The following is a 17,042-nucleotide window of genomic DNA, read 5'->3' on the forward strand; positions in this document are numbered from 1 at the left end:
TTTAGATTGGGACACTTAATTGGAAAAAAAAAATTAAGACGAAACCTTATTTTCAAACCGAATATTTTGTGAAAATTCTTCTATATCAACCCAAGTTTTCTTCGATGAACAATTAGTAGGAGATAATAATAAATTCCTTCACGATTATGCTTGGGACATATAGAACAATGTCTTCCCCAAAGTTTGAATAATTCACGTTTTAGTCCTAAAACTTTTAATTTTTTTTATCAACTTAAGGTTTGTTTTATACAATATATACATATATTTTCCAATCCCAAAAATTCCGATGTCTTGAAAATCTTGAACCAACTGATTAATGGGCCCACCAAGGGAACCCACCAAATAATTCACCATTCGTGGGCTACTCGTTCAGGGAATGTACTAGAGAATTTAGCCTGTTTCGGCCCAAACACCTTGAGTCTCAATAATCGGCCCATCACAACTCTTTTTGAAAAAGCTCCCGCTCGAATTCAAAAAAATTCCCAAAATCAAAATTCAAAACCCTAAATCCCCAAAATTAAACATTTCTTCTCTCTGCTAAGAAAACAAATGACCAGAGATATGGATGCCACAGAGAAACTGATTCAAAAAATCTCAAAAATTCTTGAAGAAACAAAAACTTCAAATGCTACACACATCAGAAAGCTAAAAGAGCTGTCTTTACTCTTATTTTCGAAAAGATCCCCAAATCAGAGTCCCCAAATCCCTAATTCTTTTCAATTCGCTTCTGCCTTTTGCAAATCCCTAACTCCTCTTTTCCTCTTCCAACGACGGTCTGCCTCTGCTGAGCGTGTTGTTAAGTTTGTCTCTGTCTTTGCCGCCTCCACTACGGCGCGTGATGGGAAAGAGAATGAGGGGGCGGGTGCTGCTGGTGATGGGTTTCTGGAGGAGTTCCTTAGGTTTTTGATGACTGCGAGTTTGGCTGCTAATAAGAGTGTTAGATTTCGAGCTTGTCAAATTATCTCTGAGGTATTTTTCTCAATGTTTTAGGGTTTTTACTTGTTTTACTATTGATAAAATTGTGGATTTTAATAGGTATCAATGAATTTAAACCTTAATAATAATTTCAAAAATCGAATTATAATTCTAAAATCTGAAACACTGCTTGTTAGTAAATATTTTAATGAATTAAAATTTGAGTTTTGCAGTATAATTGAGTTTTGTCTATTCTCGTTTATAGGTTTTGAACACGGCTTGTTTTTCGAGATATGCTTATGAATAAAATTCTAGTTTAGATTTTAGAATCTGGGACCCGGGGTTTTGACTCTTGTAGGAAAACTGTTGCATTGCTTTCTTCTTTCTGTTTATGGTATTTTTGCTTTTTTTGTAGATTATATTGAGACTGCCAGATGACGCGGAAGTAAGCAATGAGCTCTGGGATGTGGTTATAGAATCCATGAAGCTAAGAGTTGCAGACAAAGTTCCAGCTATTCGCACATTTGCAGTTAGAGCTCTTTCACGCTTTGCAAATGATACTGAGAATAGTGATATTCTGGATTTGTTTCTTGAAGTGCTTCCCTTGGAGCAGAATGCAGTGAGTGTCCCAATTGCTTCAAATGAATATGATTTGTTGGTGTAACTTCAGATGGAGATTTGGATGCATGTTTAGTGTTTTGTTAGAGAGTAAGGATCAAGAGAGCTGTTACATGCTTATGAATTGACGCGTTTAAAAGTGAGATACGAAGTCATGTGAGGATAGGAGGCATTCCAATGGTGATGGTTCATTCGCAGATACTTTCTGAAAAATTTCTCACCTGTTTTTGTGTTGGAGAACAGAAGTGACCGCCTTCATTTACTTTATGTGAATGGGAAGGATATCATGAGCACGGTCCTTTTTTGAACACATGAACTTGAAAACACACTTACATATATAATATAGATTTGGATGTCCAATACAGTCGACAGATAATTGCCAATATAAGGATTGTTACTCTTTTGAACCCATTTCATTACCATAACATGTCAGTTGTTCCATGTTGGTTAATGGTTATTTGATTCAGAAAAGAAATGCTTGAATATTTTTCATCATATTAGAAATTTGATGAACTCATTAAATTTATATTTTATCCTTTTCCTATAGTTTTTTACAATTATGAACAACACTGTTATATTGAAGGGTTAGCTTTCATATTATAAAGTGAATTAAACAATGTGGAAAAATCTGTTGTATCTTTTATAATACTTGTCATACAGCACTTCATATATTGTGTTGGACATAAAAAGATGAACAACTCAATGGAGAAAAAAGCTGTGAGATTATTATAGTGATTTGGATATCAGAAGTTTGTCCATTGTATGCTTACCTGAGGCATATTTGCAGGAGGTTCGTAAGACAATTGTATTAGCTTTGCCACCTTCCAATGCAACCTCACCAGCAATCATTGATTGCACCCTGGATATGAGCGAGTCAGTCCGCAAAGCTGCATTCTGTGTTCTAGCTAATAAATTTCCTCTTCAAAGTCTCAGGTAATTGATGTTGTCATTTCAGAACTGTTATGTAATTTTGCCTTTCGCTTTAATCTATTGGAGACTTTTTCTTTGCTCTCATATATAAAGATACATCTTCAAATTACCTTTTTTGAATTGTATATGTTCCATTGAATCTCTGGGGAAATTATGTACTTTAATGTCTGGTTGTAACTTAGTGATCATGCATCTAATATTTCTCATCAGGCTTCTCTTTTTATTGGTTTGATAGCATAAAGCTCAGGACAGTAATTCTACAGAGAGGACTTGCTGATCGTTCTGCAGCTGTTGCAAAAGAATGTTTAAAGTTGATGAGAGATGAATGGCTTTCTAAGTGCTGCAATGATGATCCCATTGAACTTCTTAAGTATCTTGATGTTGAAACCTATGAATTGGTTGGGGAATCTGTGATGGAGGCTCTATTAAAAGATGGATTAATAAAATTACATGGCGATCGGAGTATCCGGCAGTATATATTATCAACCTTTGGTGAAAATGGAGGTTGGTAGATCTTTTCAATAAATTTGTCAGATTGTAGCCCTTTGTTTTATCACTCTTATTTTCCAGTTATTATTTTTTTTTCCTTTCACATTTTTCAATTCCCATATATCCATGGAGTGACTGTTGCTGCTTGTAGCATGAGTTTTGATAAAAAAAAAAGCCAGTTAGCATACATATTTGCTAGATGGAGCATGGTTTAAGAATGATATTTAATTCCCCGGCTCCCTACACTTATAAAGTTTTTGGTAGCTTTCAAGGGAGAACACAATTTGATGTGTTTGCCTGTCAAATTTCTCCAAATTGGGTCTTTAAGGATGGAAAGAAGAAAAATTGCTTCTTTGTTGATATTACTAACGACCATGCATGTTCTGTTGTAGGCATATTTTTTAATGACCTGTTTAATTTCTTTTGGTTATGCTTGTAATCAAGCTATCAAACTAAAACCTTTTTGCAATTAAAGATGACTCTAGAGACATGAGTTCAGACTTCCACAAGCGCTTCAACATTCTCCACTTGATGAAAGCGAGATATAGAAATAGAATAAGTGCTTCCTTTTTTCTGTGACATTGGGTTTATATGATGGAAGCATAGCTTTTCCATCTTTATTTATCCTTCTCCAAGAAAATTGCACTAAATCTAATTTTTTAGTTGTTATCTCTTGTAGTACTCATCAAATGTTTGAAGAAACAACATATTCATTGTATCCCTGGCATTCATAGACTTAAACTAAATTACAAAAATTTCTATGTAGAATCAATTACTAATGACCACTCAACATGCCTAATTCATGTTTCCCCTTTTATCTTCTTGTGCGCCTCTGAATATCGGTTCTCTAACTTTTTGGTGCATCAAAACTAGTGTGTCATAAGAGGCCTTGATAGTTGAGTATTTAATAGCTTCTGCAAGATAAATCTATTTAGCCTGTTCAGGGTTGATCGCTTGATATTTTATGTGGTTAACTTGCTATTTGTTGTATCCTTAAGATTTCCTGTTTTGATGACAGAGGAACCTGAAAACTGCTCTGCAAGCATCCAGCTAATGGAACCGGAGTTTGCTCTTTATTGGAAAACTGTGTGCAGGCACTTGCAGACAGAAGCACAGGCAAAGCTTTTTTTCACTTATACTTTGTTTCGTTTTCTTTTGGCATGGGCTGTTGAATTGTTTACTTGTTTTATTTGTTTATGAAGGGAGGAAGGGAGTAAGCATAGTGAAATATATTTGAGTTTTTTCTAAGGAAAGCATTTACCTTACATCATAGCAGTTATTTTATTTCCTCTCTCAATCTTATTGAGAAATGAGATTATCACGTCTTCAAAGTTAAATTTTCTGAGCATAATCAATAGGTAATTGACTTGTTGGTTTTCAATGAGCTATCAAGCTGAATTATTTTCTTCATGGAACTGTTGCGTGTATGAGTTTTCTTAAGTTTTATAACTTGTTTAATCTTCAGAGTTCCCAGAAGATCCTAGCACCCTTAAAGGCTGTGGTTATTCAATGGAATCCCTACTAGATGTTTAAGGAGAAAGTTATTTTCCAAAAGCTGCCAGATCACCTGTTCTTATTCTGACTATTTACTTGTAGAATGCACCAGATATCAAGCTGCCAAATCCAAATCACTCTGGTTATATTTTGTGTAGATTTCTTGTCGAAGCAGACATCTCAACTCCCATCATAATATAGTTGTGGGTGTCTGCTGATTCCTATAGTCCCTTAGAATGGTTGGGAAGGGGTAGGGATGGATTTTGTTTGATCCTAGGTTTTAGTAATGCAAATGCCTCTTTCTTTGCTTTGTTTTTAAAGGACATGAAGTTGTAATGTGCATTCTGTTAAAGCTCATTCCCTATTTCCTTGATATACATGGCTGCACAGCTGTCCTTTTATCTATAACTAATAATCTTTTGATGCTCTTTAGACTTGAAAGTTAATTCGGATAACTTCTTCAAATGAATTGTTTGGAGGTAACCTCTTGCCAAGAACAAAAAACTTATACTAATGCTAGTGTAGAAGAATTAATCATTTTAACAGGATATGAATTTTTCGAGAACAATATAACTTTTGGTTTTTCAGGTTGATCCTTCACGTTATGTTCTTCTGGGAAAGTTATCATGATTGAATATGTTGATTTTAGATCCATGCACTCTGATCATAAAGTGTCTTTGAACAGGCGAAGGGCTCTGATGCTGCAACTACAATGGGCACTGAAGCTGCAGTGTATGCAGCTGAAGCTTCAGACAACAATGATCTTCTCGAGAGGATTCTTCCTGCAACAGTTTCAGATTATGTAGTTTTGGTCGGAGCTCATATAGATGCTGGTGGGTGACATTAGATGATTGGAATGTGTTATCCTACTATATATTCTAATTTGACCTTGATGTTTTCAGGACCAAATTATCGTTTTGCATCTCGGCAGCTACTATTGCTTGGTGCAATGCTTGATTTTTCTGACTCTACAAGCAGGAAGGTTGCTAGTGCATTTGTACAAGACCTGTTGCACAGGCCCTTAGATCATGAAGTGGATGATGAAGGGAACAAGGTTATCATAGGAGATGGAATAAACCTTGGTGGCGACAAAGAATGGGCTGGTGCAGTGTCCAGTTTGGCAAAGAAAGTCCATGCTGCTGCTGGTGAATTTGAAAAAGTTTTTCTTGCAGTTGTAGAAGAACTTGCCACGCCCTGTAGGGAGAGAACAGCAGACTTCATGCAGTGGATGCACAGCCTTGCTGTTACTGGTCTTCTTTTGGAAAATGCAAAATCATTGTACTGGCTTCAAGGGAAGGCTATTGAGCCTATTGAATTACTGCAGTCATTACTGCTTCCTGGGGTAAGAAGAAAGCTGCACTTCATGGATTTTCCCTTTGCTTTAACCTAGTCATGCCTACATTTTTTTTTTTATTTGGCCTCATTTTGTATAAAAATTCCATGCTTTATGTGTTCATTACTGCAGCAATTAATGTATCATTTCTCAACATGCTATTTTTTTCCAGACGATATTAACTACTGGTATGAATGATGACTTCAGGCAAAGCATGCTCACTTGGATGTGCAGAGGGTTGCTATCAGGTGTCTTGGCCTTTTTGGCTTATTAGAGAAAAAGCCAAGTGAAGAACTATTGAAGCAGTTGAGGCTTTCTTTTGCTAAGGGCCCTGCTCCAGTTAGCATAATGGCGTGCAAGGCTTTAATTGATCTTGTCATGTGGCACGGTCCTCAGGAAGTTGACAGGGTGATTGGACTAGATCATTCATCCAATTTTCAGGGTGACAAGATGGCAGTTGATCTTGTGGACTTTTCTAAGGCTGATGACAATTTGAATGTTGAATTGCTTGACCTCTTATATGCTGGCTTTGATAGAAATAATTGGGGAGATGTCGAAACTGAAGAAAATGAGACAGTGCAAGCTGCTCTTGGTGAAGGTTTTGCTAAGATTCTTCTCCTTAGTGAGAATTATCCAAGCATACCAGCTGCTTTACACCCTTTGCACTTAGCTAAGCTCATTAAATTGTATTTCAGTAATGAAACAAAAGAGCTGCAGAGGTGGACTGTGCTGTACCTATTTTCTCATTCATTATTGTCCTCTATAAGAATGGTCATCTAACTTTGTTTCTTGCTATCTTGTTTGCAGGTTGAAACAATGTTTATCCGTGTTCTTTGAGCATTACCCATCACTATCAGCAAATCATAAGGCAAGCCTCTGAGATTTGATATGTTTTATGCACACTTCAGGATAGTTATATTTATCTCTTGTTTTGTGTATGCCTGTTAGATTTATAACAATTTTGAGTACGTAAATGCAGAAGCATTTGTCAAAGGCGTTCATTCTAGTGATGCGTTCTATGTGGCCAGGCATCTATGGAAATGCTGGAGGTTCTGCAGTAGTGGTTTCTAATATGCGTAAGCGTGCAGTCCAAGCATCACGATTTATGTTGCAGATGATGCAGGCCCCCTTGTATGCTAAACCGACTGAAAATGGGGGTGAGAATTGTAGCACGCAACCAACTGAAACTGTAGATGGCTCTTTGCAACCTTCATTTGAATGTTCAGATGAGGGACTTGGTATTCGCATTGCTGCAGAGGTGACCTCTTACAACCAAAGCTTTAATTGTTATATAACAGTATTTCTGAAAAGGCTAAGCGGTCAAATTTTAGCTGTGCAATTTTAGTCCTGATGCTGCGTTAGGAAAGTATGTGCTCAAATTCATACATGTTTATTTTCTTAGCACTATTGTTAAGTCATATATGACAAGGATTTTGATATCCAGGAAGATCCTATCATAGTTAGTGCTCCAAGTTGCATTGGTCCTCTAAGTTACATGGATGTTTAGGAACCTGTTTCTTGTGAGACATCTTATACTTTGTTATGGAAAATGGAAAAGTGCTGTATTTAAATACCTGAATAAGGAGTAACTAAGCTCCACTGATGACCATAGAAAACTGAAGAACCCTTAGGAAGCATAGAGCAAAAGCATATTTCAAATGAAAGGAGAACTAACCAACGATACAGGACTCCTTGAGTTGTAAACTTAGAGAGTACTTTGGTTCCTGGAAAAAGACCCCTCCACAGCTCATGTCAGAGTGCTATAACATAATCACCATTTCCTTAAAACTGCCTATCTACTCCAAGCAAGGAAATGTTTACTCATATTGCAGCAATCGTATGTACCTTTTTTTCTCAATTTAAAAGTTTTTCCTACCTGGAAAGGAAAATAGAAATCGAATACAGTAAGTGTTCTATATATATCAGCATCCTTGGTTCTGTGTTCCTTGATTTCAGGTTCAGTAGTTAGTATATGTGCACTGCTCACTACAGTTGACAACCCTACTTCTGATTGATATTGCTTCAAACCTTTTCTTTTATATCGAACTTCTTCATTTGTTACTTCTGTGCTTCATGCAGGTGGCAAGCTTCACTACAAAGAAGACACCAGCTGAGAGGTCATATGTTTCAGCACTATGTAGAATACTTGACTTGCTCCATTTTCGGGTATCGGAACAAGGTGCAATAAAATTAATGAGGAAACTCTTGAATCGTGTGGCTGGAAATGTATCGACAGAGAAAGACCTTGTAAAGGAGCTGAAACAGATGGCTGAACGTCTCAAGTCAGTAGATAAGCAACCAGAAGAGGAGCTATTGGAGGATCAAGCAAAACTTATTTTGGGTAAATTCCTTCTTTTCATAGGAAATTCCTGAAAGATCTGCGTCTTTAATGACAGTTTGCTAGATATTTTAATTACATAGATTACGAAAAAATTTGAAAAAAAGAAATGCCAAGAAGCTGAAGCATAAGAATGTACTCGTATATTATAAATCACAAACGTATCTGGAAAGAAGGATTGGTCGCTTTACAGTGTGATCTTTCTGTGCTGGTTAATATATTTCATATATCAATAGCAAATCAGATATTGAGGTTTCTAGGCCAAATTGAATTGTTATTCTGATATACTGAATGAATTCCTGACGACACTAGAAAGTTTCTGCATGTATAAGTTGATTTAGTGCCTAATCCATGGAAAGCAATCACCAATTTAGTTTTAAAAGTAGTTTTGATGATTCAGTCTACTTCCTCATCTTTTCCCGAGCCAACTTTCGTCATCTATTGCAGGGAAACTGGAAGTCGATATCAACTTGGATGTTGATAGCCCTGCTGCAATGCCACAAACACCAGCCCCTCCGCAATCAACTAGACCATCACGTACCAGGAGACAGGCTAGGCATGAAGACTCTTCTGATGAAGAAGCCTCACCAACCACTGTTGTTCAGACTGCCCCTCGTACTATAGGTAGCCGCTCACAAAGGGCTAGCAAGACTGCAGCCCTGACCAAGATGACAGCTAATTTAGCTGCTAGGATTGTTGAAATTGATGATGAAGAGGAAGGCTCTGAGATGACTTCAGAAGAAGATTCTGACGACTCTGTTCATCATGCTGAATGAGCATTTTACAGATTTTCCTTGCAAATATTGTGCTTTCTCAGCACTATTATCTGTTGTTGTATGCTTGTAGAGAAAAGGTCCATATTTTTTTTTTGTAATGTGCATTTTGGTTTGGAGGGCTGGACTTGGAAATTCTGCCAGTGAAATCAGCTCTGAACTACTTGTATGAATCCTAATTCATCTATGAGATTGACTCAAATTTTCTGAAATCAATATAATCATAGCTCATTGTATTTCTCTGTACATATGGTCAGTTTGGTGCAAGGAATTGTGAGCCAACTTTTGCATACTTGCACTATCATCATTTTAGATTTGTTCCCTTTTTTGAATCCATCTGTGAAGGGAAATTTGAAACCACAATCAGATGTTGCAAGCCATAAGGACAGGTTAAAGGCAGATATTCTTGTAGCTGACAATCTGAGAAGTTCCTATAAAGCAATGAAAACAAGCCTTATTTTCCTGACTTCTGAGTTTATTTTGAACTATTTATTTATTGAAACAATGTTATTTCATGTTTTTAATAAAAATCTCATAGTTTATATTAATCCGCTAACCCAACACATGAATCGGGTCTTGAGCTGAGTCGATTCCGGGTTGGTTACTACTTCCAATAACTCACTTAAAAAACTCAACCCTATATTGAAAACAAAATGCCATGAGGGGACCATCCATCCATCTACCGGATAAAACAAAGAAGAAAAACACAACCCTTCACGTATATGAAGGTCTTGGAAGAGTCAGAAAAAATGGCGTCAGAATTTTTGCAATTAATGTAGATGAAAGTGAAAGGCAAGTTGCCTATAAAGTTTCTTTGTGGAGACCCACCGAAAGGATGAAAAACACATCATCACCGGCTCTCACAGGCCTCAAAAGCAATCCACAATCTTCTCTTGTCTTCTCCTCTCGTTTTGTTCATTCATCCAATTCCAATCAAGGCATTCTTGACCTCTAGAAAGCAGAACTACCTTGCGTGCGTGCGATCCCTTGTTCTCCCGGCCACGCATGCTCAGTGCTTATCTTTTCAAATAGGAAGTGAGTGACTTGTAGGCTCATAGGCCACCGGCCTCTGTGTCCATTAGCTGAGTTTATGCAAATCTATTCATTTATTGGACTGAAACATATATATTGCAAGTGATGGTGGGTGAGATTTGTGATTGGAGCATGCTGAAGGTTTGTTTTTGTATTTTAAGTTATTTTTTTAAAAAAATATTAAATTAATATTTTTCATTGTTATGTTTTTTATGGTTTTAATATATTAATATTAAAAATAGAATAAAAATTTATTTTAATATATTTTAATTAAAATTATTTTTTATAAAAATACTCCGCATTACCCAGGACACAAAGTTAAGGATATAGATGTGACTAGTATGTACGTCAATGTATTCAAAATTATTGGATAAATAATATAGAAAGTTATCAGAACAGATGGAAAGTTCTAGAAAACTTTTGAACTTTTTGTTATAAAATATTTGGCAGTTAAAAAAAACTTTATCTTATATCATAAAAGTAAGATGTTTTTTGTTTTTTTTATAACATAAGGGATATTATATTAATAAATTTGAATATTGAAAGAAAGATACGAAGGAAAAACATATATATATATATATAAAAGTTCTTACTCGGATATTTTTACACCCTTGGTGAGACTAATTTCGTTCTGGATTCGGGGTTCGTAGCTGCCATTCTCAATAAGTACGCTTTCTGAGGATCAAACTTGTGTTCTCATCATTGCAGGGATATAGCGATGCCTTAACCGCTAAACCGACATTTTATATATATAAAGTTAAAAAAAAACTTTATCTTATATAAGATGTTTTTTGTTTTTTTTATAATATAAGGGATATTATATTAATAAATTTGAATGCTGAAAGAAAGATAGGTATGAAAAACCAATATAGATATATTTATGCGATAACACTTGACATTTCATTTCATGTAACATAGATAATTCTTTATTTTTGAAATTAATTAGTTTAAGTTAGTTAATTAATTACGCATTACACCCTATTAAGTTGTTGAATTAATGTGAATGAAGAGTTGATTTTAAAATTTTATAAATATATTAATATGAGGAATGCGTTTTTAAATTTTATGGATATATTGATATGAAAAAAATATTACTTTTTTATAGATATTAATTGATTTTGATAAAAATAAATTGGAAAACAATATTTTTCTCTCTTTAATTTTTTTTTTATAAACTCCCTGTTTATATTTATTATAAACAAAACATAAAGTAAATATTATAGTAACAATTAATATCTTATTAAATATAACAGATCTTCACACGTCCTCGAAGAGTGTTAGGTTGAGATTAACCACGCGAGGTACTCTGGGGCCCAAAGCCCTAAAAGCCACCGTTACCGTTACCGTTACCCCAAAAACACATAGTCCCATGACACGTGGCATGCGAGGTCAACAACGTAGTAGTTGCTAGTTACCACTCATGTTCGAAGCCAACTATCGATTATCAATGTTATCGGAATCAAAGCAGATCTTAACTTGGCAGAAGTTACGGGGAGCCGTTTATCTTGTCATTCTAATCAATGATTTGACTAATGGGTCCCCCATATGATATAAATTATTGACATTGGGCCGCTCGCATATTAAATAATTGTTTTTTTTTAAAAAAAAACATGGGTGGAAGAGGTTTCATGGAAAGTAGTACTATGATGAGTTTTTCTCTGTCCCAGAAAAAATATTAAGCTAGGATTTGGGGTAAGGTGATTTGTTTTTTACTGTTACTCGATGTCATTTTTAATTACTTGGATGAAAATTAATTTTTTTAATTTTTTAGAGCAATTAAATTATTTAAATACTCCTTGAACAAAAAAAAAAAAAAGTCTTAAGCATAGAGGATTTTACATCCTCTTTTTTATTAAAGTTAAATTATTTAATTATACTTAGTTTCCAAATTAACAAAACAAATAACTATTTTTACCCAACAAGTACCAGTAGGTGGGTGGACTTGAACTCTTTAGGCAGTGTATGCAGGATTATCCAGTCACTAAACACTGTTTTTTATGGTGATGTTTGAAAGATTTCAGCGTTCTCTTAATGATCGGGCAGTATGTGCACCAAACACATCTCTGGTTTGGAGTTTGCAACCATTTTTTTTACTTTTCTTTCTCTACCTCGAGTTTTGCACAAAACCTTTTAAAATTTCATATTAGTCTTTTCAATTTTCTTTCTTACAATTTAGTTTATATTGTTTTAATTACTATTTTTTTTATTTTGAATAATTTATAAAATTAGAATTCCTTTTCATTTTCTTATCTTTCAAATTTGGTCTCCATTCTTTTTATTGTTATTTGTTTTGTTTGAGATTATTTTTAAAATTGTTCTTTTTTTCATAATTTGTTGGGAATTAAGCTTATTGATTTGACGAGTTACTAGCTTTAAAGATTAAACCAGGTTTAGGAGGTCCGTGTTGAGTTTGCTTGGTTTTTTATTTTCCTTTGTTTAAAGTTAATTCTTTTTCGTTTTCATCCTTCAACATTTATTTAATTGGAGACTGAGTTCCGTTCTTTTTATTTATTTGCTTTCTTTAGAATCTTTTGCTAGTCTTGAAAATGACCTCGGCTATCTTAAGTCTTTTTTGTTGTTTTTTGTTGGTGTTTTTGGATAATTCTTTAAATTAATATATTTTTTTCAATTCCATCCTTTAATATTTGGAATATTTTTTTTAAATAATTTATAAAATTATAATTATTTTTCAATTTCATCCCCTTTAATTTTCTAATCTTTCAAATTTAGTCCCTATTTTTTATTGCTATTTATTTTATTTGAGATAAATTTTTAAATTTAATTTTTAACAATCTCATCCTCTTTAAGATTTTTTTTTCCTGTAAAATGTGATCCCCTTTCTTTTTATTACTGTTTTGTTTTTTACTTTGACATATTTTTGAAATTAATATTTTTCTAATTTGATCATCCAATATTAGATTGGTTGAGAATTGAGCTTCTTGACTGGGTCCGAGTCTATGATTTCACGAGCTTTGGGTTTTAAAGATTAACCTAAGTTTGAGGGGTTCGCCCGAGTCTTCTTGTTTATTTTTTTCCTTTCTTTAAGCTCGTGTTTTATTAAGTTTCATTCTTTAACATTTATTCAATTGAAAACTGGATTTTGTTGTTTTTATTTATTTGTTTTTTGTAGGATTTTTTACTGATTTTAAAAATGACGTAGATGTTCTTGAGTCTTTTTATTTGTTGTTTTGTTATTGGATTTACTTCGGCTATTCAACATTAAATTGATTAGGAGCCGAGCTTCTTGATCAGCCCGGGTTTAGAATTTAATGAGTTGCGAGTTTGAGACCATAACCCAAGTTTATAAGGCTCTTCCAGGTTTGTTTGGTTTGATTTTTTTTTAAGATGATTTTTTTTAATTTCATCATTCAACATTTATATTATTAGCGATTAGACTCTTTTTTTTCTTTAGTTGTCTTCTATATAATTTTTTGTTCATTTTCAAAATAACTCGGGTTGTCTTGATCTTTTTATTTGTTGTTTTTGGTTGGATTTACTTTGACAAGTTTTCTAAATTGATATATATATATATATATATATATATATATATATATATATATATATATATTTTAATTTCATCATTCAAAATTATATCGGTTGTCAATTAATTTTCTCTTTTGGTTTTATCAGTCAGGGCTGAGGTTTTTGGATATTAGGCTTCGTGATGTTCTTTGATTTTCTTTCTATTTGTCTATCATGGTCCCATCGCTTAGACCACATGTTTTGCGGGTTGATCTAAGTTGACTTGATTTGTTTTTTGTCGCTCTTTTTAAATTTAATATTTTTTGCGTTCCATCCTTCAACATTAGATTGTTTTGAAATTGAGCTGCTTGATGTTTTCCAGTTTACCTTTTATTTTGTTGTTTTATTCGCATGATCCAAATAACATAGTTTGATTTGCTTGGTTTTTTATGTTATTTATTTAGTTGATTCTCTTTTAAATTTCTTCCTTCAATGTTGGATTTGTTTGAGATTTGATTTCGGTGTTTTTTTTAATTTATTTATTCCGGTCTTATGACCTGACCTGTATATTTGACATGCTTAGTTAGGTTTGTCAAAGTCATATTTTTTGTCTTAGTTCTTCCGCATTTGAATGGCATGCCACCTACGAGGGACAAGCTTAATTCAATCGGGCACCAATTTTGTCTGGTTTGATTGGGTTAATTGTTTGAATGATCCAATTCAAGAATTGGATTGGTTTAGGAGTCGGTTCATCGGCTGGACCAATTAGTCCATTGACCTAATCCACTCACTTTCAATTACAGGGGAAATTGAACAAAAACAAAATATAGGAGGGAATCGAATTTTCATTACAAACACAAAGGAACAAAACACAGGCTGTCTCTTTTAACTACCATTGTCACTTGGGACTTTTGTGTTGGTGGTGCTCCACTAGGCAGAGACATCATCTATCATCGTATCTGAGTCCAACCCTATCATGGATTCCACACACAGTACCTTTAGTCGCTAATGGTTGTGGTCATGTAAAAACATTGCTTAGTGGGATATGCATGTGCACAAGCTAAGCTTAGATAATGAAATGAAATGAAACCAGATCATCAAATGCTAGCTGCTGTAGTAGATGACATACATGACTTTAGCGCAATTCATTTAAAAATATTCACCGTATTTGACTCCACAAACTGCCACTCTTATAATTATTCATGTTTGTTGCATTAAATATCGCTAAAAAGGGAGAAATTAGTAGCTCGAAAGGTCAACTTACAATTCGAACCAGCCTGAGATTAAAAAAACCTGGCTGATTTAGTAAGAAGTATGAATTGACTTGTGACTCGATCGGTTTGAACCTAGTTCGAGCAAAACCCAGCTCTTAGCCCTTAATTTGTTTATTTGAAAAAGATTTTCTTAGTCAAAATAATATATATATTTTTTAAGATTCACCCGAATCAACTTTCTCAATCCATGATTTGGGATTATCCCAATTAGGGTTTTATGACTACTAAAAATTCTTTAGAAATTTAAATTAATTAGTTGACGTGGGTATCATTGGTTTCCAAAATAATAAAAATCCAAGTCTTTCCTCCCCCCTCCAATGTGCAATATAATTAATTACCTCTAATGTCAGAAACCACAGGAAACAAAATCAGGGTATCATGCCAAATGCTTCAAAGATCCCAATGCTTGTTTCGTGAAACATGTCCACATGCCAATAGGTTGAATTATCTGCGGTTTCCACTCTCTTAATTAGCTTCATGTGCTCATCTGTTACATTGTTGAGAAAGCATAATTAAATAATAAAAATAATACAATTTATTGATCAATACAAAGAAAAGAAGGCAATCCATGATTTATGTTGTACGAAACCAAAGTTGAGTGATGAAAATCTATTCTACTTGTTCGTAAACGAACCCAAAAGCTTGAGGCCATACAAAATGACATGATATGTTTTCTAATTTTTTTTATAGAGAAAATAGATATACAAATGAGGTGATCATATATCTCTATATACACACACATTTGAAAATATTATTTTTTATACCTAGATCAAAAATTAAAAATATTTGTGTAAATAAAATTATTTGGATGTAAATATATAACTTCTTTGGAAGCTAGTGATTAAATGATTTTTTTTCCTTACCATCAAATCCAATCCCTTTAAACTTGGTGTTACCTATTTTTCGAATCCCATATAAACAAAAAAAAAAAAAGTAAAATACAAAAAAAATTGGAAGAAAATAAAAAAATATACATTATTGAGAAGAATGTACTAGAATGTTTAGGAAATTGCCGAAGACTGGTTGAGAAAAATAAATTATACAAGATTGAAAAATTTAATAGTGTATTTTCGACTGATGAAATTTACAAAGAAAATTCAATTTGAGAGGGAAAATTCAAAACTAGATATTTAAAGGCTCAACTAGAATTTTGCAAGGTTTATTTGAATTTATTGAGTGCTTAATTGCAAGAAAAAATGATTTTTAAAGTTAATTTAAGCTTTAATTGGAAGAAATTAAAGTCTGGGGTCGAATTGCATTTTTTAACAGTTAATTTAGTCAAATTAAGGACTTAATTCCATAAATATTGAAGTTTGATAATAATTATAGACTTGATTGGAGAAATTTAAAACCAAGAACCAACTTGTAAGATGCACGAGACTTTAATGATTGAAATTGATGAGATCAGGGGCCAAATTGATGAAAATTAAAAGTTTGATGATCAATTAGGGGTCAAATTGAAACAATCAGAAACCAAGGACCAAAATAAAAATGATGCTAAACTTCGAGGTTTATATTTGACCAAAATAAAATTTTTTTTTTAATTTGATCCTTATTCTTTTAATTTGTTTTTTCTTTTGTTCAAGTTATTTTTCTTTCAATTTATCCCTCAAATTAAAAAATTTTGGTTGCCTTCTAATTTATTGTTTATTTTGATTTTCACTCTCATTCTTTTAATTATAATTTTTTGTTTTTGATTCTTTTGTATAATTGATTTTTTTTTCATGATTTTTTTTTGTGGTGCTTATAATTTATTGACCTGAATCACGAGTTTGAAAAGTTAATGCTATTCAATATCTTTTTTTTTTTTGCTCATTTGCTTTTCTGATCTCATTGTTCTACATTATTTTTTAAAAGATTATTTTTGTGGTTATCTTTAATTTTTTTTTTATCGGTTTATCTCAGTCTTATAACCTAGATAACGGGTTTTGAAGGCTTTTTTTGAATAATTGTTTTTAAAATATTTTATATGTATTTATTTTTTGAAGATATTATTGTGATTCATCTATATTATTTTTGTTTTATATAGATGAGATTTATTTTTATAAATAAATAAATATCTCGTAAATATCTTATTTTGTAAAATTAAATATTTTGATCTATATTTATTTTTTAATTTTTCTAGTTTTGCTTTTAGTTATTGTTAATAATTTTTATTTATTTATTTACATAAATATTTATTGATTTATCTAATTAGATACTTATATTAACCTTTTCAATTTATACTTAATTTGTTTTATGTAAAACAAATATTGAAATAGCATATATATTAATTTTTTTTTAAAAAATCTATGACCCGCAGCTAAACTAAACGCAATTCAAATAGCTAATATCTAAATAATCGTGGAGAGTTTGTCACTTCAGCTGTGTATATATATATATGA

General features: G+C 32.9%; 1 protein-coding gene across 1 annotated transcript; it reads left to right on the forward strand.

Annotated features, from left to right (window-relative positions):
- Positions 1-494: 494 nt before the first annotated feature.
- Positions 495-9,102, forward strand: LOC7493566 (uncharacterized). The gene is made up of 12 exons (XM_002305848.4): positions 495-969; positions 1,331-1,534; positions 2,321-2,466; positions 2,699-2,967; positions 3,971-4,068; positions 5,132-5,279; positions 5,349-5,788; positions 5,987-6,498; positions 6,587-6,647; positions 6,759-7,037; positions 7,859-8,120; positions 8,565-9,102. Exons 1-12 carry the CDS (start codon positions 550-552, stop codon positions 8,891-8,893), a joined length of 3,168 nt encoding a protein of 1,055 aa, XP_002305884.4. The 5' UTR covers positions 495-549; the 3' UTR covers positions 8,894-9,102.
- Positions 9,103-17,042: the final 7,940 nt, after the last annotated feature.

Source organism: Populus trichocarpa, chromosome 4 (assembly GCF_000002775.5).
Source record: "Populus trichocarpa isolate Nisqually-1 chromosome 4, P.trichocarpa_v4.1, whole genome shotgun sequence".
In the NCBI taxonomy this organism is placed as follows: domain Eukaryota; kingdom Viridiplantae; phylum Streptophyta; class Magnoliopsida; order Malpighiales; family Salicaceae; genus Populus; species Populus trichocarpa.